We start from the raw sequence: 27,949 nt of genomic DNA on the forward strand, positions 1-27,949 counted from the left end.
TTTAAAAAGTCACTAGTTACTCTTCCCATTTAAGTAACTGGGATAAAAACAAAACTAAAATGGTATAACTCTCCTCTAAAAAAAAACTTTTTGTATTACCTATTTAATATATAAAACAAATTATACAGAAAACCATTCCACCCTGGGCTAAAAGTATTCAGGCATTTTGGTAAAAGTGCCGTGAGCAATAGTATTTGTTTTTCTCATTTTATCTACTTAGTGCCATGATTTTATGAAATTTTTAAAATGAGTATCTTCAGCAGGAAGCACAAGAATTTCAAAACAAATCTGAAACAATGTTAACTTTTATTCCCTCTTTTTACTAACTGTAAATACAATCCAGAAGAGAGGAGAGCTAGGGGAGCAGAAAGAACAATCTTGAGAAAATCCTTGCGTGCCGGCATCAGATCAAGTCTACAGACTATGGATCTCGGCCATTAGCTCAGGTGTCCAGCAAGAGCCGGGCCAGAGACTACCAAGGAATCTCCTGTAAGAACCGCTTGTTTCCCTAGTCATGTTGGTCTTGACACAAAATTCTGCCTCCAGTCCTCTCAGCAGTAAAAAGCTTCTTTAAATTAAACTTGTTTAATTTCCATTTAACAACCTTTAAAGGTCATTAGGTCCTAAAAGCTCCTCTTCAAACAGAGGACGAAGCTGAGGCTCCCCCGGGGATGCTGGACACAACCACTCTTGGGGCTCGTTTCATCCCACATGCACACACATGCACACCTGCCCACGTCTAACCCAGTGTGTGCACCACCCAGGGCGGCCCGAACCAGTTCATTCTCGATAATTAAGTACTTTTCTTCAATCTAGATCGGGCTAAAAAAAAAAAAAAAAAAAAGAAATTCTGGGAAGATGAAACGTGAACAGGTTAGAATCAATATTTACAAAATCACTTAGGAAGAGTTTAATGCTGCCTTATTACCCAACTTCTATAATAATAACTGAAATCCTGACAAATTATAAACCTATGGAACTTGTTACCCTGAGATATGATGGGTAGAAGCTACACAAGTATTTTAAGAGACATTCATAAGAAAAGCTTAAAGATGGTTAGAACATGCCTAATTTCCTGAAGATAACATAAGGGAAGAACTGCTACCATCAAAAACAGAATTCAAGGCTGGAGCCAACCAGCAGGACACAAGACTCGCTACCCAGCTTCCCTCACCCCTCTGATTACTGTGAAATGCTCTCATTTCAGCCATACAGTTACTATTCTAATAAAGCATCCAAAGGGTTGGTCCGTTTTCTCTTGAAGTATGTAGGACAGCAGACTTGAAAATTATCAAAATTAACAAAACCTGGACAGTGGATAAGATAAGAAGTGAGGAGGAAAAACTCCAGTGTTCTTTGCACTCAGCACAAGGGGTGAAGAGGTATGCCATAAATGCATGGGAAACGTGGAGTTTATTAAAAACAGGGATATTCATCTAGTTCTTAAAGAGAATGAGATGAAATGATTCCTAATTCCAGAACTGGACACAACATTCTTCCTTAGAAAACATTTGGGTCTGTGGCTTTAATAAAACAAAATTCCAAAGGAAACCCACACTAGGATTTCAGCTATCCTTTTCAACATCATTCCTTTCACTAAGACAGCTATACAGAGGTAAGAGGAACATCTTAATGAGGCTAATGAAAAGTTAGAAGAGTGGAGTAATAGCACACTTTTTACATGCTTCTGCTCAGTTATATTTAGTATTCATTGACAATTAAATTATTTTAAAATCTATTTTCTATTAATTTTCCTATAATTTTAAATTTTAAAATCTATTTTTAATTATTTTTAATAATTTAAAATTTAAAAATCTATTTTCTATTAAATTTCCTATAATTTTCTATTATATATTTATATATGTATAATTATGTGTGTGTGTGTGTATAAACATGTCCTTAATTTACCAACAACTTTGACAGCTGGAGATAAGTTTTAAGACATACTAACTTTTAATGCTAATGTTAACATATATTGCTAGCCCAAAAGTAATGAATAATATCAAGTTTTCAAATTTAAAGGTAAGAATTAATTTCTAACATATAGCTTCCAGATATTCAAAGCAGAATTCCAAATCAATGTTGTCAAGCAAAAATCTTCCATTACTCAAAGTTGAGGTATAAAGTGTATAAAACAGTTTGTGTTCTAAGTAAGGGGAAAAGTCACTAACTTTCTCTTTCTGTAAATGTCCTTTTCCACAAATTTGTGAGAAGCACATCTTTAACCATCCCCCCCTCACCCCCCTGCTAAATTTTTAAAATTCATATGGGGCTTCCCTGGTAGCTCAGCAGTAAAGAATCCACCTGCAATGCAGAAGATGTGGGTTCAATACCTGAGTCAGGAAGATCCCCTGGAGAAGGAAATGGCCACCCACTCCGGTATTCATGTCTGGGAAATCCCCTGGACAGAGGAGCCTGGGGGGCTACAGTCCACAGGATCTCAAAGAGTCGGACACGACTTAGTGACTAAACCGCCACCAAATCCAACCAAGAGCCAAAGAAATGTAGACTAACGTGCCCTTCCCTCAGCAGCTGGATCTTGGCACAAAGTGTAAGTTGAGGCAGTAATAGACAATTTACACAGTAATTCAGCATCTCCACGGTTGCCTACATGTTGAAACCAGGACCTCTTCCCAAGAGTACGAAGCAGATCCTAGTAAAGGCACCTTGGTCTCCTTTATACTAGTGAAATCAACTTATGAAAGCTACTGTTTAAGGCTTTTCATTCAGAGGTAATGTACTAATATGAACAAAGTTAACTGGACCGTCAGTAGAACATGGAAATAGACACTGTAGGTGTATTCACAATTACTATTAAAATTATATTCTACCCAAATGAATACTGAAAGGTTTTACTGTGCTGAATAAGATCAACCAATGAAGTCGGCAGACCAAAAAGAGGCCTGATCACCTACTCATACCAGCCTGGGGAACCTCAAAGCAAGCTTTGCCTGATGACTGTATAAAGTGACCAGGGTATAACGCAAACATTCCAATTCCATCACACAGTAAATGAGTCAAAGAACTTGGGATCTTTTTCCCTCCTAGTCCCTCCCTATCCATGGAATATTTAGGGGCCAATACATATCTTTTAATGTTGTTATAGTGCCTTTTAATACATAGTATCAGGGGGAAAAAGTCTAAATATTACCTTCTGTAGAAGCTGCATCAATCATTACTCTTTGCATGAGTACTGGTTCCAATCCAAAGTCGAAAACTATGGTTTGGCGAAAAGTTCCAAATATTTCTGTGTTAAATGCTATCCCGACTTTATACACGTAATGATCTAATCCATTTGGGGCCATCTTCCCTCCTATCCATTCTTGACAGTTTTCTGGGACTTCTTGTGATACCTGGGTAGTGCTATCTCCGGCAGATATTGCAATGATACTAAAATGAGGACGATGAGCGTCATAAAGCAATGCTACACGACACAGCATTCTTGCAGGCTACAAGGAAGTTAGAATAATTCATTGAGTACAAGGGGTTGAAAATCCAGTTGTAATTGGGCTCTTCAATGAAAATATTTCTATAAGGGACTTTTACTTTCCCATGCTTCTAAGATACTATATTAAAAATACAAATTGTACTCATAAGCCATTTAAGAAAAAAAAATCAAAACGGTTAAAAAAGTCATTTGTTAAAATGATATATTTATGATGTCAATTATATCTCAATAAGGTTGCCATTTCCAAAAACGATATATTCACACTGCATTTCTAGCCTCCCTGCTTTCTGTGACACATTCATCTTTCACTGTGGCAAACGCTTTCACCTTGTACCACTATCACCTCCAGTTTTCCATCCCTTGGCCTCAAGTAAAAAATCTTCACAGGAGAGCAGTTACTTCTGAAAGCACTCGATTGGGTTCACGGCTGAAGCCAAATGTTACCAGATTTTTCATCCCAAGATGCAGATGGTACAGTGGAGGAAACATTACAAAAAAGTACACAAAACTTTTCCACTGCACATATTAACAGAAATTGTTTACTTTGCTTCATTATTAAACTTTAAACATTATAATTCAAGATAGGAAGCACTGCAGAAAATGCCTCAAATAAAAAATCTGTTATCACAGAATTTGTGATTTCACAAAATCAAAAATAAAAACAAGTTGTTTCAATAGTTTAGAACTGCCAGATTAAAGAATTCAACTTTTAAATAGTTAACTATAAGCCATGAACCCCATCCTACGTTTCAAGTTTGGAAGACAACATGTCAAATATGTCAAATATATCTTCACCAAATAAATAAATAAATAAGCAAGTATCTCAGTACTTACAAAGATTTTATCCCCAAAATCTCAAAATATATATATATATATATATAAAACCTTGATGACCAAAATACAGAAATACACTTTATTACAATATAGAACCTACATAATTTTCAATGCTCTTTCAATATACAGATTTAAAGGTCCAATAAAACTCTAAGAAAATGGAAAGCAATTCACATTGTTTAATTATCACAAAACTCATACCTTACAGGTGAGAGCGAAGGTCCAGGTCTGGTGGGACTTTTTGGTGTTGACGGTGACGGACAGACCGGGGTCATGCTCCACCTTCACGCCTTCCACACACTCACTGAGCTGAAAACAGAGAGCAGGTCCCGTTACGCTCTCGTTCCTAAGAACACAGACGCTTTGGCATGGTAACTAAATGTCAACGGTAAAGATGCTGATGGAATTGTTTACAAAGCAAGGTACTGTATACATTAATTCTCAGTTATTTTTATAAGTACAAAATACAATAAAGCTAAACTAAGAGACATAAAAAAACTAACAGCAGCAGCAACAAAGTGGCAGTAAAAGCTCCCTGAGTGAAGACAAGTTAGTGTAGTCCCTGCAAGTCTCCAGAAAAGTGGCTTGGTTCTGCTCTTCATTTTAGTGAATGGGTCTACTTTTGCCACCAAAACACTTTATCAAGAATCAAGTGTTTCATAGAGGATAGGGATATAAACGAAAAGACAGCATGAAATAAAGTCAAAATTCAAACAAGGTCACTGTTTAAAACAAACAAACAAAAATGCAGTTTATTTTCCTCACCACTTTCTCAGGAGATAATGAATTCATCCACTTTTCTATCAAGGTTTCCATGTAACTGCCTGAGAGCTGTTTATTCTCATTCTGCTGTTTCAGTTTGATCAACCGTGAAGCGTATCTTTTCTGCCATTCTGCTAGCTCTTCCTGGGAATGTGCTGAAGTGCACTGCGCGCCATACCTACAGATTCCCCGCTCTAAAAATCTAAGTAGAACAGGAGAGACTGTTTACCATAGGCTTTGTTGGACCATGTAAAAGATAAACTTCCAGCATTTGCCCTCCGCCTCTTCAATAACAAAAACAAAACTTCATCTCCTGAAAGGGTTTGTTTATCACAGAGGAGGAAGAAGAGGTTAGAGAACATTCACAGCAGTCAGTGAGGCAGCAGCCCCTCTCCCCCCGCCCACGTGCACTGACCTCTTTCTCTGGAATAAGGGGTGAGAAAGCAGAACATATCCACAACCAGCCCCACCCACGAAAATGGGCATTGGAGGCAGTTCCCTTCGTGACAGAACAGCTCTCTTAGACAGTTCCTGCCAGAGCAGTCTCTCTAGAGCATCACTGACATCAAGAGGGTTAGTCTGTCAAGCACAGGTCTGCCCTACTTCCCAAACTAAAAGCATCTATGGAAAATTTTCCACATCCTAGGAATTTTGTTCTGAAAAAAAATATAATACGTCACTGAATTAACATTTCAAAACTTCTACGTTTCACCTTCAAATGTAATCCCTTCCCTCTTCTCTACGTTCCTATTACCTATATTTCATTGAAAATACTGGATTACATTAATTTGCTTTAAGTTTTAAATAAATTAAGAATAAAAGTTTTATATAAGAATCTTAATTATTTCCATAGATTAAGTTCTTCAATGGGTAAATTCACAAATGTTCATTTTAAAGGATAGATATTTAATGATTTCTCAACATTTATGACTCAAAATTCAACTGACAATTCAATGGTCAAAACAGATAAAAATTCAAGACTGATCAGTAACTTTAAGTCTTAAATACTCTATGAAATAAGAGATCCAGCCAGTTTTTAAACAATTGAAACATTACAAAATTAATGAAAGATCTTCTGAGAGGAAAAAAAATGAAAATCAAGTTATAAATAGCAAATGTGTTCAAAAGGATGCTATGTTTTAGATAATTTTTCAATTGGGAAAATATGGACAATAAGAAATACAAAATGAACCATCAAGCGGCCCATCCTACTTGAAAAGATAAGTGTGTTTAAAGCTGTTTTTTGGATGATATACAAAGTATTTGAACTTAAACTATGCTATTAAGTTCTCATATGTGTCATGTAAGACATTTAAATCATGCATTTTTTTCTCTTTCGTATATCTTAATGAGCCAAATATTGTTTTCCTATTGCTTTAAATCATCTCCCTAAAAATGGAAGGCTTGACACTCTATCTGGACCACAAAGCTTCTTACGCACCCTTCGCATCAGATGCGCCCTACCCCTCTACCACCAGAATCTTCCAATTTCCTCTCAGTGTCTTTATTTTTCACTCTAAAATCAAAACTACATATCGAATTTCCTTCATTATCAAAAGCAATCTAGAGTAATTACAACTTGTATCTAAAAAAACCACTTAGTTCTTATAAAAAGAACCTTCTGATGTGACTTTAATAATTCTTTCTACCTTAACATATAATCACTAAATTTTGAAAGGTTAGCCCTTCAAATATAAACTACTCATAAATTCTATATAAGATTATGTGAAGGTAATAGATTTTCCTTTTTCTTAGAAAAGTTATCAAAATAATTCAACATGTATCTATTTTATGCTCTATTTCAGTTTATATAAGGTAACTCCAGTTTAAATCATAATTTAGGTTAGGTAAATTTCACATAAACAAGAGACCAGTAATTAAATCATATTATTCCAACTGGTATGACAAAAGTCTTAACAATTTCCATTTAGATCATTGTTCTTTATAAGTAAAAGAAGGATCATCAATATGGTTTTGATTTTTTTAATTTAATGATAATAACCATTATGGCTTCTGTTTCAAACTGAAAATAAACCATTTTTCTCAATCATTTCTTCCTTCACTTCCTTTATCTTCTTTAAATTTGAATTATTTTCAAAAAGTGAAGGAAAATTAACTATCCTTTGGAATAAAGATATGTCATTGGTTTAAAAAAAAAAATCACGTTACCTTTTACACAAAGTATATTCCTCGCTGCTTGTGATTCCCCTAGGTGGTGGGCGGAAATGCCAACCATTACAAGATCCTAGAGAGTAATCAGGATATAGTCTTATCATTTGAGGCTTGCTGATAATTCTGATATTTAATGTGTAAGAAATACTATTAACGCTCCATACACATCATCTCAGATGATGTAAAATGAACATGACATGCTTGTCTCTACCAAAAAAAGTAATTCACCAATCAAATGAATTAAATCAGTTAGCCACATGAACCTTAGAAATCCCTGAAGGAGCAGTTACACAACCGCTGTACCAAGTCAACGACCCTCACTCTATCCCAGCAACTGGTGGACATACTCCCAAGTGCAGTCTCTCCCCTGGCACCTAAAGGGCGAGGTGCTGGCATGCTTGCGTGTCTTAGGTATGAGTTACATCTCTATTAGGAACTCCTTCCAGAATCAGAAAATTATGGTCTCCTGGGAAGAGGAAATTTTGTAAAACAAATTCCAGTCCTGTATATGGAGCAAGTTCCACATAATCATCCATGTTCCTTAGGGGGTGTCTGACACATGTCGTTGCATAAAGTAATCCTTTTTAACAATTAAAGTTCATAAAGGTGAATTCTGAGACAGGAGCTAAAAATAACATGTGTTTACTTCTGAATACAGTGAATTTTGATGCATTCAGATAAAAGGTTCCAAATAATCCAAGGGAAACAAAGTGTCCAAGAAAAAAGGCTGGAGCCATCAAGGCTCAACAGCAGCAAAGCCTCCAGGGCCTTGAGGCTGTTTCCTGCCTCCTCACAAGTCACTGTGCCCAGCCCATACCTCCTGACAAAATCCACTGAGCTAGACTGAGCTTAAAGCTATGAGTCATCCCTTTACTGTATGTGTGACTGGGAAATTACTGGACCTTAACAAACATCAGTTTCATCACCTATCAAAAAGATGGAGAAGGGCTCTAAGAACTCAGTACTTGTTTTGTGAAAGCCACTGAACGGCAGACGTCACGGAGCAAACACTCAGTGAGTGTTGGCCTCTCTCCACCTTCCTCTGGGAAGAGAAGAAGAGCCCACAGACCTTAATACTGGCAGGACAATTTCCAAAAGGTAATAACTGCAACAGCATGTGATAGAGCGTGAGAAAGGAGAAAAGATCTCCCTCCACAGATTGTTAAGAATGACGTTTAAATTTAAAACTACATATATGGTGGAAAAGAGATGAAACAGATGACTTCTGCAATTACCTCCCACCTCCATTCCTCTATTATTCTATGAATAGGGGCTAGGGAAAAATTGCTTTCATCCACACTTCTTAAATGAAATTTTTATATTCTTTTCTATGCTTCCACTAACCTGTACTATAACACAGAAATTTCCTCCCATTAATCAACAAGAAGCAATGCCCAAATGTAATTACAGCTACAGAAGTTGCACAGTTTAGTACTTACCCTCCTCTAAGTCTTCCACATGATATCCAGAGAGGACGTTACTAGTTGCTGTCTGCAATTTTTCAAATGAAAGAAATTTTTATATAAGAAATAGCTAGCTGATTTGAATTAAACTTGGAAAATTTCAACATTTTAAAAAGCTTGAGATGGAAAATTTAGAAACTTAATAACACTAATATTCCAAGTGGTATTTTTTGCTCTTTGCTCTATGGTTCCATATTTAAATATGAAAAAGAAGTAATTGTGTGGCCCTCATTAAGGAAACTGATAAAAACTCCCTGCATAAAAATTACCTGTGCGCAAAAGCAGTCTCAGTCCCCAGCCCTGAGCCCCAGGGAGCAGCACCTCCCCTGTTGTGTGTACAGCTCTCTCTTCTAACACCTGGAGCAGGGCCAGTTGGGGCGGCGTCGCCCCCACCCCCACCCCACCTCCATCGAGTGCATAACCACTGCTCACTGCCTGGGAGCAGCCATTCCCCCACAGCAGAGGCCGTGGCTGAGGACCCACTCACTCTGATTTCCTCTAATGCAGACAAGTCCTCCATCTGCCCCTTTGGCTCTTACTTTACTCTAAGTAAGCTCCACATCCCCAATTTCAACTGAGTGCCAGCTAAAGCATTTTCACTTAAGGACTCCATAGCATTTTACCTGCTGGGTCCCTGTCAGCCACATACAGATCCACTGTTGACAGCCTAACCCAACTGCCTGCCTGCGTTCCTGTGCCTCAGAGGGGCTGGCACATAACGAATGCCCAGTAAATCTGGACGGACAGATGGATGGGTGGGTGGAAGGCGGGTAGCTGGGTGGAAGGACGGAGAGATGGATGGGTGGGTGGAAGGCGGGTAGCTGGGTGGAAGGACGGATAGATGGATGGGTGGGTGGAAGGCGGGTAGCTGGGTGGAAGGATGGATAGATGGATGGGTGGATGGAAGGCGGGTAGCTGGGTGGAAGGATGGATAGATGGATGGATGGATGGATGGAAGGTGGGTAGCTGGGTGGAAGGATGGATAGATGGATGGATGGATGGATGGAAGGCGGGTAGCTGGGTGGAAGGACGGATAGATGGATGGATGGGTAGATGGAAGGCGGGTAGCTAGGTGGAAGGATGGATAGATGGATGGATGGATGGATGGAAGGTGGGTAGCTGGGTGGAAGGATGGATAGATGGATGGATGGATGGAAGGCGGGTAGCTGGGTGGAAGGATGGATAGATGGATGGATGGATGGAAGGTGGGTAGCTGGGTGGAAGGACGGTTAGATGGATGGATGGGTAGATGGAAGGCGGGTAGCTAGGTGGAAGGATGGATAGATGGATGGATGGATGGATGGAAGGTGGGTAGCTGGGTGGATGGATGGATGGGTAGATGGGTGGGTGGGTAGCTGGCTGGCTGGCTGGCTGGGTAACTACCCAAGCACTTCAAACTGCAGTATGTCTAAAATAAAATTCACCAACTTTAATTCCAAACCTCATCATGCTCCAGGGCTCCTTGTCTCAAGCTAATGGATTCACCTTCCCCAAAAAGAGCCAGACTGGAATCCTGAAAGATATCTTGAGCCCTCCCTTTTCTGTTCTGCTCTGAGCAGTCTCCAAATTTTGCCCAGCGAGGCCCAGAACGTCCCTCGTGTCTCTCTCATACTTGACCCCACTGCCACTGCCCTGTAAGCACCTCATTCTGCTCGTCTCATCTGCCCCAAAGCCAACTAACTGCCAACCTAGTAGCAAGTCACTTTTGGGTCTGCCCTCAGCCACCTCCATCCTTTAGCCGCAGTTCTTGCACTCTAGCCTCCCTGGTTTCCATCTCCCCTCTCCCTGCTTGTTCTTCGGGTACAGCACTTACTGACCACAGGTAGCCCTGTGGGCACATTAACTACACACAGCTTGGGTTGGCCCTTCAGACTGTTTTCCAAGGATCTCTCAGCTTTCCAAAACCCACAGACCCGTGAACAGCACAGCACTCAGTAAATGCTGAACTGAATCACAAGGAGGAAACAGTACCCCAAGACGAAATTTGGAATGTTTTTTCTCATAGAAAGAATGTCGTAAATGGTAATTGGATATACCTGAAGCAATATCACCATAATTTACATGTCACTGATTAAATTGGACCCTTTGGAGGTTGGGCTGGAATTAAACCAGGAAAAAGCTTTCTGATTCTCAAACTACTTACTAAATAGTTTTTGAAGACAACTCAATTTTTTTCGTAAAACGAGGACCAAGTTTAAGACTATGTAGAAGCTAGCAAATAAATCAGGACATAACTATTCACATTATTGCCGGGAGCCAGCACGGGAGACCCCACCCATGACAAGGTCATGCGGAGAGGCCTGATGGGCAAGGCGAGTCAGGCTTCAGGGGCTCCCCTGGGTTTTCCTGAACAGCTACCCCCAAAAAACCGGAGTCTGCCTGCTTTATTACTGTGCTTTCCACTCTTCTAACGTTCTTTGGAAAAAAGTTAACTCAGGGCTTCATTCTCCTGCATATGAAAGGAATGTTTCAGCTCAAACCCCTTTGATGGCTCTCTAACTTGCCTGACAGGTTCCCCGGATTTTTACAATTTGTGAATTGCTTATAGCCCCCCAACCGAGAGAGGCACAAAGCTTAAACATCTTAAAGATATAGAGCCTTTTAGAGTTAAGAATTAGTTTGGTGAAGAGTTTGTTGAGTTAATGTTTGCTGCCAGGCCTCCATATCCTTTATCTTTTAGGCACCTGGGAGGATATTAATCAATGTAATCGGGATGCAGAAATAGGAATATAGTAGTTTTGATGTTAGCAACACTAGACTTTTGAGTTAATTACTTTTCTCTTTGTTATAAATCACTGTACTTTTTTCATTGTTATAAATTGTTGTGTCCTTGTTATGTAAGAATGTAACTTTATTTAGTGCTTTCTGAGAGTGGCACCAGACTTTGGGAAGAACAACACTATTACCCTTATCAGAAAAGGGCCATAAAATGTTAATTAGCCTTCTGGCCAGAAGATGATGTAAATCACCTAAGATTTCTGTATACAACTAGGTACGCACAGAGAAAGCCTGGTCTCGATAAGAGTCAGGGCGGTTGACACTGCATAATTTTGTATTATCCATTGATCTCTATGTACAATCAAAAGTATAAAAGGCCTTCTGAACAATAAGGGATGGACCAGTTTCTCGGACTAGTCTCTCGAACTACTTTGTTGAAAATCTGGTTTCCCCCGTATCTCTCTCTCTCTCTCTCTTTCTCCCTCTCCCTCCCTCTCCTTTTCTGGCTGAATTCCCATCTGGAGCGGGGAGGCTTTTAAGTCCCGCCCTGTGAGAGAGGGAGCCCAAGGCGGGGCACCCTTAACGCCGGTGCAAACTTCTTGTCCTGAAGTTTTATTGGCTTTCCCCGTAAACCAAGTTACTCAGCCTCTTTTCTCCACTAAATTTTCCTACTATAGTATTTCTTCTTAATTTCTTTTATATTTCTAAATAAATAAGTTTTCCCTCACCTATACCGTCTCCCCTTCGAATTCCCTGGATCCACCGGGGCTGGACCCTGGCACATTACGAAGACTCTATACCCACCAAAAATATGTATTAAATGATCCTTTAAAATTCTATAAGCAAGATCTAAATGGTATAGTCCCACACTAGCCCTTAAAATATGATTCCAATTACACAGAATTTATAAATATAAGAGCTAAAAATTCACTTCAAGCATGAATTGAAAGCATCTCCTCTAAAAAAATTTATCAAAATAAATTTACCAAATATGCAAGAGAAAATGGGGGAAGGTGTTTTAGTGATGACATAAAGCTTAAAGCATCTGCAGCTGCTAAAAGGGAAAGACACACGGTGCACTTCTGAGTCCGCATCTACGACAGTCTGCAGTGGCTGACACTGTAGCTCTCAGCGTGGGCAGGGGTGCTGGTGAACTGCCCACCCTCCTCAGAAGAGCTGGTAAGAATAAGAAAATTGGCCACTGTGGCTTTTAGGTTCCAACGTATTGTATTTTTAAAAACACCCTTTTTATATGCTCAGACCCCAAGACAGAAAGGCAGCATCAATAAGGTCTTTACTGCGACCTTCAGGGAAAGCAGACACATTTCACACTGCTAGAATTCTTATAATCTTATAATCAAATATTGATTTGGAATTGAAATTTCTCTGAAGAATATGTATTGTCTCTCTGTTTTCATTAGTCAGCCTTTAGTTTCAGGTCTTTATTCCAATCCACTAGCACTTACAGGTTAGATATCAGCTTAGCCCAATCTTTAAATAACAAATTGTTGCTATTTTTAAGTACATCAAGTGTAATTATAAATAAGAGTAACACTGTCTGTTAGCTTTTTCTAGATGGATTTTTTTATTAGTACCAGTTCACTAACCAAAAATACTACTACTCTGGTTACACAGAAATGATAAACAAAACTTAAGTCACTTATTCCAAAAGTACGGTAACAAAATGAGAGTCAAATGATATTTGTGACCTTATACAGAATAGGATTATAAATATCAAAAATAAAACTCTACATATATTTGTGCATGATTATCAGATGTAAAGCTGCTAATTCAATTAAGGTGATAAGAGAGGAGAACAAGGCCAAGAATCTTAAAACAAAAATCATCTTATTTTATGTTTCCATTTTAAAAGTCTAAAACATTTATAATTGTCTTCTTTTACTTCTTAGAAATTATAAAGACCACATAAATACCAGAGGGAAATGGCTCTGAAGTTAGAGCTTATTGATTTTCAGTTAATTCATAATAAGATTAAAAAATAATATATTTTAAAAGCCTACTGAATTGTAGCAAAACAGCACCTTTAGCCAGCTTATGTAACTCATGATGACTGTCTTCTCTGCATACTTATTTGTTGCTATGAACTGTAATGCATTATGAGATTTGAAGTGTGAATGTAACCTACAGGAGGTCAAGGTTTACACCTGGGTGCTCTTCTCATCATCTCGGCCTGACGGGAACGCCCTTCACCTCACTCTCCAGGACACAGCACTTTCTTAATTCTCAACTGAGCTTAAGTGTCTCATCCCCTCACTACCATTCCAGTTATTTTTCCATCACAGAAAGCTCATCCCATGTACCTCAATGTGAATTACACCTATACCTGTGTTTAATTAATTAATTTATTGTCTATGTCCTCCCCAAGACTCTAACCTCCCCAAGGACAAGGACCACGAATATCTTGTTCAGGGCTGAACCCACAGCACCAAGCATAATACCTAGCATATAGTAGGTGCCAGTTTTTAAATAAATAAGCCAATCAGTCAGTCAGTTTACATGGATTTCCATTTATGATAAAAGCTGACCAAAACAGCTATTTTAAAAATAAGACAAAAAATAAAATGAGACAGCTAAGTAAAAATACATTCACATGACTTTATGAGAACAGGAGTTTGAGACTTTCAAATCCACGGGCCTTTTACACACCCTGATGTCCCTGGCCTTCAACTCATCACCAGAGCATATTTTTGTTCACCATTTACCCTGTTACACATTATTTCCATCACCTAAACTCATTCCATAAAAACATCACAGACTTTTATTAGTTACTTAGAAAATATTTTCTAATAGCCAGATATAGTTAAAAACCAAAATTTCCCAGTCACCTTTCCATTTATTGGACAGAGACAGCTAAAAAGAATCAGGGACAAAACAGAAGGCCTGGGACGCACAAGCACCTTGAGAGGAAGCACAGCTCCTAGGATGGGAGCAAGCTCAGCTACAGAAAGTCTAACAGCTTCCCTGCCCACTGCTAAAGCCTCTGATGCCCAGTGAGCATCCACATCTTAATACCAAACACGTGCCGTTCAGAGTAAGTCAGACTCTGCCCAAAGAGATTGGCTGAAATAGTCTTACCTCTGTTTCTGTGAGAAGTGTTTTTAGCCTTGTCAAATCTTTTGTTACCATCCCATTCTGAAAGGGCAAATGAAAAAGGGGGAAACCAAGCAGCATATTAGTTTTTTACTCTGAACTTGACTCTTTGGCTATTTTTAAGGTTTACCCATAAAAAGAAAACCAGTGCTATGCTCCTCTCCTCTCCTCATTACTATTAGCGGTGATAACAAAGCCAACCTTCTGTGTGGGAAGTTAAAAAGACGAACAGAACATCTTTATACAGAACATCTTTGAAATATATCTTGTAAGAATTTAAGATTAATTCAATAACATGTTCACAATGAGTATCACTCAAAGTAGGATAAGCAAAAAGAAAAATAAACTTCAACTTTTTAAAACTCCTTTTCCTAAACCAAATAGGTGAGCTCGGTCACTTGAGATTCAGATCCACATACAATGGTCACCCTACCTAAAGACGGTTCATTAATGCTGTTGAAGGAAAACAAAACATTAGCTCTTGAGAAATTCACATTTCACTTGAGATTTGAAAGCAAACTGCTTCTTAATTTTAAATTTAAAAATCCAACAGGTAAAACAGTGTAATATGCTCAATTTAAAAAGAAAAGATCCTTAAAGATAGAATTATCTAAACAATAAAGAAGAGAAATATTCTTTATCACCAATTTAGAACTCAATACCCATACAAGACTCTTGAGAGTCCCTTGGACTGCAAGGAGATCCAACCAGTCCATTCTAAAGGAGATCAGTCCTGGGTGTTCATCGGAAGGACTGATGCTGAAGCTGAAACTCCAATACTTTGGCCACCTCATGGGAAGAGTTGACTCACTGGACAAGATCTTGATGCTGGGAGGGACTGGGGGCAGGAGGAGAAGGGGACGACAGAGGACGAGACGGCTGGATGGCATCACCGACTCGATGGACATGAGTTTGGGTGAACTCCAGGAGTTGGTGATGGACAGGGAGGCCTGGTGTGCTGTGATTCATGGGGTTGCAAAGAGTCGGACACAACTGAGCGACTGAACTGACCCATACAATTTTGCTATATTAATAAGATACCTTAGCTTTTATATTCATTTGTTAAGATGGTAAATAAAAAGATACTATTAAACCAATTAAATAATTCACTGCACAATAATTCCTTAGAAAATAACTAAGTTACCCTCCGAGATGGGTCATTATATTACACTCAACAATATACAAAGTACTTTCCTGATTTCCTTCTTTTTCACCATGTATATATTTATTTGCAGTGAAAATACAACTTTGCTCTTTGTTTTCCACAGTTTATGATAATTCAGAAGTATAGAGAACTCAAGCTGTATAACAAAGTATACATATGTGTTTTTTTTACTTTCACTATCTTTCATTATGACTCAAAAAGTATCAGTTTTGTAACAGTTACCAACTGGTGAAAAAAAGTCATAACATATCTTTTCTTCCAATTTCTATAGATTGCCAACTCTAAAGTTCAAAAAAGGAAGTCTTTCCATTAAGTCATCCAAAAACAAACAAATAAAAACTCTAGAAAATTTAATAGCGCATACAAAAATTTATCCCAAGGTCTGAATAGAATGAGGTAACTTCATCAGAGCAGCCATGAATATGAACATCGTCAGAAAGAAAAGTAATTATTACTTAGTTTAGATAAATTTAAGCATTTTATACAATAAATGACTAAATTAAAGAAACATATAAGATCATACATCCACAGAAGCATTCTAAAACTCAAAAATACCTTCAGGTTCTGTTAAATTATACCTTTAAAGAAAATCAGTTATTCTATACTTCCAAAGTTTTAAAAATTAGCTCTTAATCACAAACTACATTAATAAAAGAATCCAATGTTTAAATATGAGTATGTTGAAAAGAAGTAGCTACTCATAGACTTTGATTTCTGGCAGGACCTACAGGACGCAGGCATACACCTAAAAAGTCCAGTGGGTGAATACATTTTCGGACATTCAAATTTGAACCAGCCAACGTACCAGGGACTCTCCCGTCAGCGACTTGGCGAGAATGCGGGTCACAGGCTGGAGCTTCCCTTCCAGCTGCATGCAGCAGAGCACCGCCTGGAAGGCGCCGTCCCCCTCAGCCAGTCCTCCTCCCAGCACTGTCGTGGAGAAAGAGCCAGCATTAACCGCGTGGCAGTCAAAACACATCCCACTGTCGTGGAGAAACAGCCAGCATTAACCGCGCGGCAGTCAAAACACATCATTCTCAACTTCATTGTCAGCACACTGTCCTAGGCATGACTTATTTTTTTTTAACTGGACTGTGGTTACTTTACTCCGCTGAGTCAGTTTCTGCTCTACAGCGAAGTAAACCAGCCAGACATCAACATATATCCGCTTTTTTGGATTTCCTTCCCATTTAGGTCACCACAGAGCACCCAGCAGTTTCCTGCGCTGTAGAGCAGGTTCTCATTAGTTGCCTGTTTTATACATAGTAGTGTATATGTCAAATTCCACTCTTTCAGTTCATCCCCTCCTCTTCCCTCCTGGTATCCATTACATTTGTTTTCTACCTCTGTACCTTTATTTCTGTTTTGCAATGAGATCATTTTTACCATTTTTCTAGATTCCACAAATATGTGTTAACATGTATTTTCTCTTTCTGACTTACTTCACTATGTATTGAAAAACACGAGGTCCATCCACATCTCTACAAATGACATGGTTTTTTTCCTTTTTATGGCTGAGTATGTTTCATTTTTAGGACTAACACCCCAAAAAAGATGTCCTTTTCACTACAGGGGACTGGAATGCAAAAGTAGGAAGTCAAGAAACACCTGGGGTAACAGGCAAATTTGGCCTTGGAATGCGGAATGAAGCAGGGCAAAGGCTAACAAGAGTTTTGCCAAGAGAACGCACTGGTCATGGCAAACACCCTCTTCCAACAACACAAGAGAAGACTACACACGGACATCACCAGATGGTAACACCGAAATCAGATTGATTACATTCTTTGCAGCCAAAGATGGAGAAGCTCTATACAGTCAGAAAAAACAAGACTGGGAGCTGACTGTGGCTCAGATCATGAACTCCTTATTGCCAAATTCAGACTGAAATTGAAGAAAGTAGGGAAAACCACTAGTCCATTCAGGTATGACCTAAATCAAATCCCTTATGATTATACAGTGGAAGTGAGAAATAGATTTAAGGGACTAGATCTGATAGATGGAGTGCCTGATGAACTACGGACGGAGGTTTGTGACACTGTACAGGAGACAGGGATAAAAACCATCCCCATGGAAAAGAAATGCAAAAAAGCAAAATGGCTGTCTGGGGAGGCCTTACAAATAGCTGTGAAAAGAAGAGAAGCAAAAAGCAAAGGAGAAAAGGAAAGATATAAGCATGTGGATACAGTTACAAAGAATAGCAGGGAGAGATAAGAAAGCCTTCCTCAACAATCAATGCAAAGAAATAGAGGAAAAGAACAGAACGGGAAAGACTACAGAGATCTCTTCAAGTAAATTAGAGATACTAAGGGAACATTTCATGCAAGGATGGGCTCGATAAAGGACAGAAATGGTATGGACCTAACAGAAGCAGAAGATATTAAGAAGAGATGGCAAGAATACACAGAAGAACTGTACCAAAAAGACCTTCACGACCAAGATAATCACAATGGTGTGATCACTCACCTGGAGACAGACATCCTGGAATGTGAAGTCAAGTGGGCCTTAGAAAGCATCACTACAAACAAAGCTAGTGGAGGTGATGGAATTCCAGTTGAGCTATTTCAAATCCTGGAAGATGATGCTGTGAAAAGTGCTGCACTCAATATGCCAGCAAATTTGGAAAACTCAGCAGTGGCCACAGGACTGGAAAAGGTCAGTTTTCATTCCAATACTGCACAACTGCACTCATCTCACACGCTAGCAAAGTAATGCTCAAAATTCTCCAAGCCAGGCTTCAGCAATATGTGAACCGTGAACTTCCAGATGTTCAAGCTGGTTTTAGAAAAGGCAGAGGAACCAGAGATCAAATTGCCAACATCTGTTGGATCATGGAAAAAGGAAGAGAGTTCCAGAAAGACATCTATTTCTGCTTTATTGACTATGCCAAGCCTTTGACTGTGTGGATCATGGTAAACTGTGGAAAATTCTGAAAGAGATGGGAATACCAGACCACCTGACCTACCTCTTGAGAAACCTATGTGCAAGTCAGGAAGCAACAGTTAGAACTGGACATGGAACAACAGACTGGTTCCAAATAGGAAAAGGAGTACATCAAGGCTGTATATTGTCACCCTGCTTGTTTAACTTCTATGCAGAGTACACCATGAGAAACTCTGGGCTGGATGAAGCACAAGCTGGAATCAAGATTGCCGGGAGAACTATCAATAACCTCAGATATGCAGATGACACCACCCTTATGGCAGAAAGTGAAGAGGAACTAAAAAGCCTCTTGATGAAAGTGAAAGAGGAGACCGAAAAAGTTGGCTTCAAGCTCAACATTCAGAAAACGAAGACCATGGCATCTGGTCCCACCACTTCATGGCAAATAGATGGGGAAACAGGGGAAACAGTGTCAGACTTTATATTTTTGGGCTCCAAAATCACTGCAGATAGTGACTGCAGCCATGAAATTAAAAGACGCTTACTCCTTGGAAGGAAAGTTATGACCAACCTAGATAGCATATTCAAAAGCAGAGACATTACTTTGCCAACAAAGGTCTGTCTAGTCAAGGCTATGGTTTTTCCAGTGGTCGTGTATGGATGTGAGAGTTGGACCGTGAAGAAAGCTGAGCACCGAAGAATTGATGCTTTTGAACTGTGGTGTTGAAGACTCTTGAGAGTCCCTTGGACTGCAAGGAGATCTAACCAGTCCATTCTAAAGGAGATCAGTCCTGGGTGTTCTTTGGAAGGACTGATGCTAAAGCTGAAACTCCAATACTCTGGCCACCTTATGAGAAGAGTTGACTCATTGGAAAAGACTCTGATGCTGGGAAGGACTGGGGGCAGATGCTGGGAGGAGAAGGGGACGACAGAGGGTGAGATGGCTGGATGGCATCACTGACTTGATGGACATGAGTTTGGGTGAACTCCGGGAGTTGGTGATGGACAGGGAGGCCTGGTGTGCTGCGATTCATGGGGTCGCAAAGAGTCGGACACGACTGAGCGACTGAACTGAACTGAATATTTCATTTGTGGGCTTCCTTCATAGCTCAGTGGTGAAGAACTTGCCTGCCAATACAGGAGATACCGATTTGATCCATGGGTTGGGAAGATCTCCTGGAGAAGGAAATGGCAACCCATTCCAGTATTCTTGCCTGGGAAATCCCATGGACAGAGAAGCCTGGCAAGCTATAAACTATGGGACTGCAAAGAGTCGGGACACAACCTGGCAACTAAACAGCAAATATTCCATTGTAATATGTACCAGATATCCATTCCTCTGTTGATTTACGTTGCTTCCATGTCCCGGCTACCGTAAATAGAGCTGAAACAAACACTGGGGTCCATGTAATTTTTGAATTATGCTTTTCACGGGGCATGTGCTCAGTGGGGGGCATATGCTCAGGCATATGGCCATTCTGCTTTTAGTTTTTTAAGGAACCTCCATACTGTTCTTCATAGTGGCTGCACCAACTTACAGTCCCACCAACAGTGTAAGGGGGTTCCCTTTTCTCCACGCTCTCTCCAGCATTTCAGTTCAGTTCAGTCGCTCAGTCGTGTCCGACTCTTTGCAACCCCATGAATCACAGCACGCCAGGCCTCCCTGTCCATCACCATCTCCTGGAATTCACTCAGACTCACGTCCATCGAGTCTGTGATGCCATCCAGCCATCTCATCCTCTGTCGTCCCCTTCTCCTCCTGCCCCCAATCCCTCCCAGCATCACAGTCTTTTCCAATGAGTCAGCTCTTCGCATGAGGTGGCCAAAGTACTGGAGCTTCAGCTTTAGCATCAGTCCCTCCAAAGAAATCCCAGGGTTGATCTCCTTCAGAATGGACTGGTTGGATCTCCTTGCAGTCCAAGGGACTCTCAAGAGTCTTTTCCAACACCACAGTTCAAACGCATCAATTCTTCGGCGCTCAGCCTTCTTCACAGTCCAACTCTCACATCCATACATGACCACAGGAAAAACCATAGCCTTGACTAGACGGACCTTAATTGGCAAAGTAATGTCTCTGCTTTTGAATATACTATCTAGGTTGGTCATAACTTTCCTTCCAAGGAGTAAGCGTCTTTTAATTTCATGGCTGCAGTCACCATCTGCAGTGATTTTTTTTGGATGGTGGCCATTCAGACCTGTGTGAGGTGATACCTCATTGCAGTTTTTATTTGCATTTCTCTAAAAATTAGTGGTGTTGAGCATCTTTTCATGTGTTTTTTGGTAGTCTGTATGTCTTCTCTGAGAAACGTATATTTAGGTCTTACAGCCATTTTTTGATTGGGTTGCTTGCTTTCTAAGAATTTGTCCATTTCTTCCAGGTTTTCCATTTTCTTGGCATATAGTTGCTTGTAGTAGTCTTTATGAGCCTTTGTATTTCTGTGGTGTCAGTTGTAACTTTTCCTTTTTCATTTCTAACTTGAGTGCTCCCCCCTTTCTTCATAATGAGTCTGGCTAAAGGTTTAGGCATTTTGTTAATCTTTCTCAAAAAAATCAGCTTTTAGTGTCATTGATCTTTTCTATTTTTTTTTTGGTTTCTATTTCTGTTATTTCTGCTCTGATTTTGATGATTTCTTTTCTCCCACTAACTCTGGGGTTTTTTGTTGAGTCTGGTTGCTTTGGGTGTAGGCTAGGCTGTCTATCTGAAATCGCCTGTTCCCTGGGGTGGGGCTGCACAGCCGTAAGCTCCCCTCTTAGAACTGCTTTTGGTGGACCGCATAGGTTCTGGGCCGCCGTATTTTCGTTGTCTTTGTTTCTGGACGTTCGTTTTGTTTCTTCTTGGATCTCTCCAGTGATCTCTCGGTTATGATGTAGCGTGCTATGTAGCGTCCATGTGTTTCCATTTTTTACAATTTTTCTTCCTATAATCAATTCCTAATTTCATAGTACTGTTGTCAGATATGACTGCACCATAAAGAAGGCTGAGTGCTGAAGAACTGGTGCAACATATCACATATGACCTAATATGATTTCAAGTTTCTTAAGTTTACCAAGGTTTCATTTGTGACCCAAGATGTGCTCTATCCTGGAGAACGTTCCATGTGCACTTGAGAAGAAAGTATATTCTGATGTTTTAGGATGGATGTTTTAGTATATTTATACTATAAACATTAATTACATCTATTTGATCCAATGGGTCATTTAAGACCTGTATTTCTTTACTAATTTTCCGTGTGGACGATCTGTCCATTGGTGTAGGTGCAGTGCTGAAGTCCCGCACTATTACTGTGTTACTTCAATTTCCTCTTTTATGACTTAGCATTTACCTTTTGTATTGAGATGCTCCTATGCTGGGTCCACAAATATGTACAACTGTTGTATCCTCTTCAGTTGATCCCTTGATCATTATGCAGCATCCTCCCTTATCCCTCGTTGTTGTTGTTCAGTCGCTCAGTCATGTCCAACTCTTTTCAACCCAGCGGACAGCAGCACACCAGCCTTCCCTGTCCTTTACTGTCTCCCAGAGTTTGCTCAAACTCATGTCCGCTGAGTCAGAGATGCCATCATCTCTGTCACCCTCTTCTTCTCCTGTCCTCAATCTTTCCCAGCATCAGGGTCTTTTCCAATGAGTCAGCTCTTCACATCAGGTCGCCAAAGTATGAAAACTTCAGCTTCAGCATCAGTCTTCCAATGGACATTCAGCGCTGATTTTCTTTAGGACTGACTAGGATCGATCACCTTGCTGTCCAAGGGACTCTAAAGAGTCTTTTCCAGCACCACAGTTTGAAAGCATCAATTCTTCAGCACTCAGCCTTCTTTATGGGGCAACATTCATGCATGACTATTGGAAAAACCATACCTAAGGTTTGGTTAGACAGACCTTTGTTGGCAAAGTGATGTCTGCTTTTTAATACACTGTCTAGGTTTGTCATAGCTTTTCTTCCAAGGAGCAAGCATCTTATAATTTCAGGCTGCAGTTACAATCCATAGTGATTTTTCCCAAGAAAATAAAGTCTACCCCTGTTTCCATTTTTTTCCCATCTATTTGCCATGAAGCGATGGGACAAGATGCCATGATCTTATTTTTTTGAATGTTGGGTTTCACTGTATTGCATCAGTTTTACTAAAAACTGATTTTTGCAACTGATTTGAAAGTTGTAGTCTCTATATTCAAGAAGGTTTTGTTCAATTACTTTTAGTTTAGACCAACTTGCTCTCACTCCATCCATGTTACAGATCACTCGTGCTCAACTGACAATTCCAATACATGAGTAACATATCCTTGAGAATGTCTTGAGCACCTTAGAAAATTCCACAGTAAGCCCACATCTCCCTCTGATCTTACTATTCCTGAAACTATTCAGATGCGACCTTTGGCAGGTCATCTTCTCTCTCTGGCCCTCAGCACGGTCATTTATAGAACTGAAACACGAAAATTGTGCTGCAAGAATCAAATGACGGAAAGCCAGGAAAGCGTCTTAAAGGAACCAACAGTCCCGCCAAAGTCTGGATCATTCACACTCTCCAAGCCTGCTCCCTTCCCTGGAGAACGGAGGTGACCACAGCTCCCTAAGGAGGCTGTGGTAAAGACTGACTATATGAAACAGCTAGCACAATCCCCTCATTAAGAGTTCCCTAGATGTTCCCTAACCCTCTAAAAATTATAAAATAGCATCGAAAACTTGAGGAAACATCTGAGCTCCTTTTGAGTAGCTGGGATATTAAGAAACTAGTTATCAAGAGCTGAGGAATGTTTCAGGGAAATGAAAAAAAATTTTTAAGACTATTTCAGTCTCAGATGAGTATGTCACTTTGTTTAAAAAGCATTAAACAACATATTTTACAAACACTTTTCAAAGGTCTTTGGTTTGTACAAGGTATTAGCTGAATTTTATTTTACGAAAGTTCTGCCATTCTATCGGCATCTGAATGTCTCCATATCATTCTTTGCCTTTTCCTCTCTCTAAACCTTTCAGACAAGAAACACTGCTGATGCACTTCCTTCTAACTGTTGTCTTTAAGTGCAATTCAGTTTATGCCTTGTAGGATCCCACATGAAGAACTGTGGCAAAGAAACAGTCAACGACTCTAGGTAAAAAGCTACCCTGCTGTTGTGTCATACGACACAATCAAACTGCAATGCTGCCTCTCTGGTACTGTATTATCTTTAACATTTTGAAAAAGCCTGAAAGAATACAAAGTATGGCCTAGTGTATAATAAAATCTGCCTCATTTATTGAACCTGTCAAACATAATCTAATCTTGGGCAACTGTAAAAAAGTTATGTTTCCTTACAAATAAATTCTCTCCCCACCAGCTATCTGTGGAACTTTGTGAGCACAGAACTCCTTCCTGCACCTTAGCTGTGATGTGAAATTCAAGGCTCTATCCCTTTTCATTCTTAAGTTTTTGTAAGATTTGCTAAGACCTAAAATATCTCTTACTTGGAATGTTCTGGACCAGAAAATGAGTAATATTAAAGGAATATTCATTCATTCAACTTGGCTTCCCTGGTAGCTCAGCTGGTAAAGAATCCACCTGCAATGCAGGAGAAGCTGGTTCGATTCCTGGGTTGAAAAGATCCTCTGGAGAAGGAATAGGCTACCCACTCCAGTATTCTTGGGCTTCCCTGGTGGCTCAGATAGTAAAGAATCCGCCTACAATGCAGGAGACCTGGGTTCAATCCCTGATGGGAAGATCCCCTGGAGGAGGGCATGGCAACCCACTCCAGTATTTTTGCCTGGAGACTCCCATGGACAGAGGAGCCTGGCAGGCTGCAGTCCACGAGGGCATGGCAACCCACTCCAGTATTCTTGCCTGGAAAATCCCCATGGACAGAGAAGCCTGGCAGGCTGCAGCCCATGGGGTTGCAAAGAGTTGGACACAACTGAATGACATCCACGCATGCACTCATTCAACTGCTTTGACCAAAGCAGCCTCTGTAAGGCAGCCCCCGGCACCAGAAAGAGAGGACAAACAACTGAAGTCCAACCCCCCTTGCTGCAAAGCACTGCCCGCCACGAGTACGATCACTCACAACAAGTCTAAAGTTCCCCTTGCCTGCAAAGCACTGCCCACCATGAGTAAGATCACTCACAACAAGTCTAAAGTTCAGTAAGTGCTGAGTATTAGTCTGCATTTTTTCAGTAACATGACCATTTTACATTATTTCTCTTATCAAGTCCCTAGTTATTTCTAAAATCTTGTACTGAAGACCATAGCCTAATCAAGGTGGTATTTTTCCAATATTCTCAAAAGAAACTTTTGAATCATCACTAAACTAAGTCTCTGAGTCACTAACCAAATGAAGTTGCTCACCACTTGGACATGATCACGTTCCCCAAAACAAACATCAGGGACTGAATCAAAGCTAAGGTGGTGGGGGGGTGCTCAAGAGGAAGGGGACACATTTATCCTTATGGCCGATTCATGTTACTGTATGGCAGAAATAAGTACAACACTGTGAAGTAATTATCCTCCAATTTAAAATAAATTTTAAACAAATAAAAATAGATCCATTGAATAAATACATTAAGAATTTGTAATTTATAAATAAATTCCTTCCTAAATATCAGCCATTTAATCTCTGGCCATAAACTTGTAGCTGAATATATCCTAGGGATGGGGGAGGAGCATATAAACAGACTCCAAATGGTGGAAGACTTAAGTCACCTCAAAATGTCCATTTATAACAAGTATCAGAAAACATGACATAAATCAAAATAACAGTTCTGTGGCAGATCTCTCACCAGTGTCCATGTTACCAGTCTTTTTTTTCCCACTATCCTTCTCCTGTCTCTACCCTTCTTACCCTTGCTCTCTCTTTTTTTCCAATTGTAAAACATAATACTTTAAGGCATGTGGGCTGCAGCTTTAGTGAAACTTTATGTCCTTCCTACCAAAGTCTTTTGCAGATAAAATATTTCCTTAATAAAATGCTTTTGGAAAATGAAAAGCCGTAACAAAATTCAATGCTTGGGATCATTAGACCTCTTCTAAATGTTTCACCCTAGGTTTAAATTCTATAATACACTTTCTCTCATTCTCTCGCTTTCTCTTTTTTGTCCCCACATCCCTGCTACCTTGCTCTTACTGCTGTCAGTACTTGGTCCTTCAACCCAGTCACAACAATCTTTGTTATCTCTTTCACAACCCCTTGTGTATACAGTAAACTTTAAAGCTGAGATCTTATTGTATACTCTTGAAAGTACACTTTCCTTCAACTGTAGTTCAGTGTAAAGGCTCTTGGGACTACTTTCTTCTGGATGTTTTCATACTATAGAAAAGCAGGTTATTTCTCCTGGCTTATTTTCAGTGTTCCAGCTTAAATTTTAGAGCCAATTCAGTAAGATGGGGCTTTCTAGGTGGCACGAGTGGTTAAGAACCCGCCTGCCAAAGCAGGAGAAGCAAGGGGGTTCAACCCCTGGGTTGAGAAGATCCTCTGGAGCAGAGCATGGCGACGCACCGCAGTGTTCTTGCCTAGAGAATCCCATGGACAGAGGAGCCTGGTGGGCTGCAGTCCATGGGGTTGCAAAGAGCTGGACATTACTGAAGCAACTTCAGTTCAGTTCAGTTCAGTCGCTCAGTCACGTCCAACTCTTTGCAACCCAATGGACTGCAGCAAGCCAGGCCTCCCTGCCCATCACCAACTCCTGGAGCTTGCTCAAACTCATGTCCATTGAGTTGGTGATGCCATCCATCGATCTTATCTTCTGTCGTCCCCTTCTCCTCCCACCTGCAATCTTTCCCAGCATCAGGGTCTTTTCCAGTGAGTCAGTTCTTCCCATCAGGTGGCCAAAGTTCTGGAATTTCGGCTTCAGCATCAGTCCTTCCAATGAATATTCAGGACTGATTTGCTTTAGGATGGACTGGTTGGATCTCCCTTGCAGTCCAAGGAACTCTCAAGAGTCTTCTTCAACACCACAGTTCAAAAGCATCAATTCTTGAGCACTCAGCTTTCCTTACAGTCCAAGCCTCACATCCATACATGACTACTGGAAAAACTATAGCTTTGACTAGTCAGGCCTTTGTTGGCAAAGTAATGTCTCTGCTTTTTAATATGCTGTCTAGGTTGGTCATAACTTTTCTTCCAAGGAGCAAGAGACGCACAATGAATATACCTCAACTTTCTCATCACTATACAAATATAAAATTATACACAGTAAAAAGCTGACAACAGACATAATCATAGAAACAAACCTGAAACTTCATTCACCAGCATATCATAAAAGGTTTTTATTTCATCTACATGCTTGAATTAACTTTTCACATAAGGCACTGTTAAAACAGTATTTGCAAAAGTACCTGTCATACTGCGTGTACATTAGAAAGAGAGAATATGCTGCTTGCAGAGACTTCAACCTTCTCTTCATTAAGAATTCTAATTTCCACGATGCATCTGCTATATAGTTACCGGAAAGTTCATCTGTGTTAACCGTTCAAAAACTGGAAGAAGCTTTTCCAACTTAAAAAGATCAATTTAACTGTATTTTTTTTTAATCTAAAACTCTTTCACAGCCTTCATTTCAATGTCAAAAGCCACCATCTTGCCATCTCCACTGTTAAGCACTCGGAAGAAACCCTGACTGTGGGAAGTTCTGTGCTAAGACCCTCCCTCACTTCACTGTTTCCCTGGCCGATTTGCTTGCTGAGGAGAAACACCCACGTTTTGCTGCTCTTTCACTGACCTGGCCCTGGGGGAGAGCGCTGTGCTCAGGTGTTCACAGCCATCTTGACTTCAGCGCCCTCTTCTGGTATAGTTTCAACTGAAATTTTTAAAGGGCAAGCTACCACTCATTTTAAATCTCTTTTTTATGTATAATTTCAGCTAATATAAAATTAATGCTAGTGTTTATCCCATGAGTGAAAAACAACATGAAATAAATGTATAATGTCACTTCTGACTGTAACTGACATTCAGCATAAATGAGAAAAGGCACAGAACAGTCATATGACCACGATAAGCCTCTTCCAATTGAGTTCAGAGGACCTAAGTTCAAAGACTATTGCTTTCTCAAACATCTACACATAGGAAAAAGGGAGTCTGCACACTTGAAAGATAACAGTCCTCAAACTTAATTCAAATACTAAATATTCACTCACCTTCCTGATTTTCATTCTATTCCAAAATTAGCATTTTATAATTTAACTTTCTAATCCCTATCAACTTAAATATAAGAACTTTACTTAAAATAGTTGATAGGCATTAAGGGCAAATGAAGAGTGACAGTGGAGATCCTACTCCACAAAGCCTTAGGTTCCTGCTGGAGACCCGACTGTGGTGCGGCCACGCTGTGGAACACGTTGTTATTGTTTTCAGTCACTAAGTCGTGTCTCACTCTTTGTGACCCCGTGAACTGCAATACACCAGGCTCCTCTGTCCTCCACTACCTCCCAGAG

General features: G+C 40.0%; 1 protein-coding gene across 4 annotated transcripts in view; it reads right to left on the reverse strand.

Moving 5' to 3' along the window:
• Positions 1-27,949, reverse strand: part of HELZ (helicase with zinc finger) — a 151,622-nt gene that overhangs the window by 94,217 nt on the left and 29,456 nt on the right. For all 4 annotated transcript variants that reach the window (XM_018063979.1, XM_018063978.1, XM_018063980.1 and 1 more), the window contains 7 exons: positions 16,479-16,603; positions 14,494-14,550; positions 8,656-8,707; positions 7,214-7,289; positions 5,048-5,246; positions 4,484-4,591; positions 3,152-3,449 (listed from right to left, as the gene is read on the reverse strand). In XM_018063979.1, coding sequence (XP_017919468.1) covers positions 3,152-3,449; positions 4,484-4,591; positions 5,048-5,246; positions 7,214-7,289; positions 8,656-8,707; positions 14,494-14,550; positions 16,479-16,603 — 915 coding nt within the window. The remainder of the gene's footprint in view (positions 1-3,151; positions 3,450-4,483; positions 4,592-5,047; positions 5,247-7,213; positions 7,290-8,655; positions 8,708-14,493; positions 14,551-16,478; positions 16,604-27,949) is intronic.

The sequence above is a fragment of the Capra hircus genome, chromosome 19, assembly GCF_001704415.2.
Source record: "Capra hircus breed San Clemente chromosome 19, ASM170441v1, whole genome shotgun sequence".
NCBI classification, from domain to species: Eukaryota; Metazoa; Chordata; class Mammalia; order Artiodactyla; family Bovidae; genus Capra; species Capra hircus.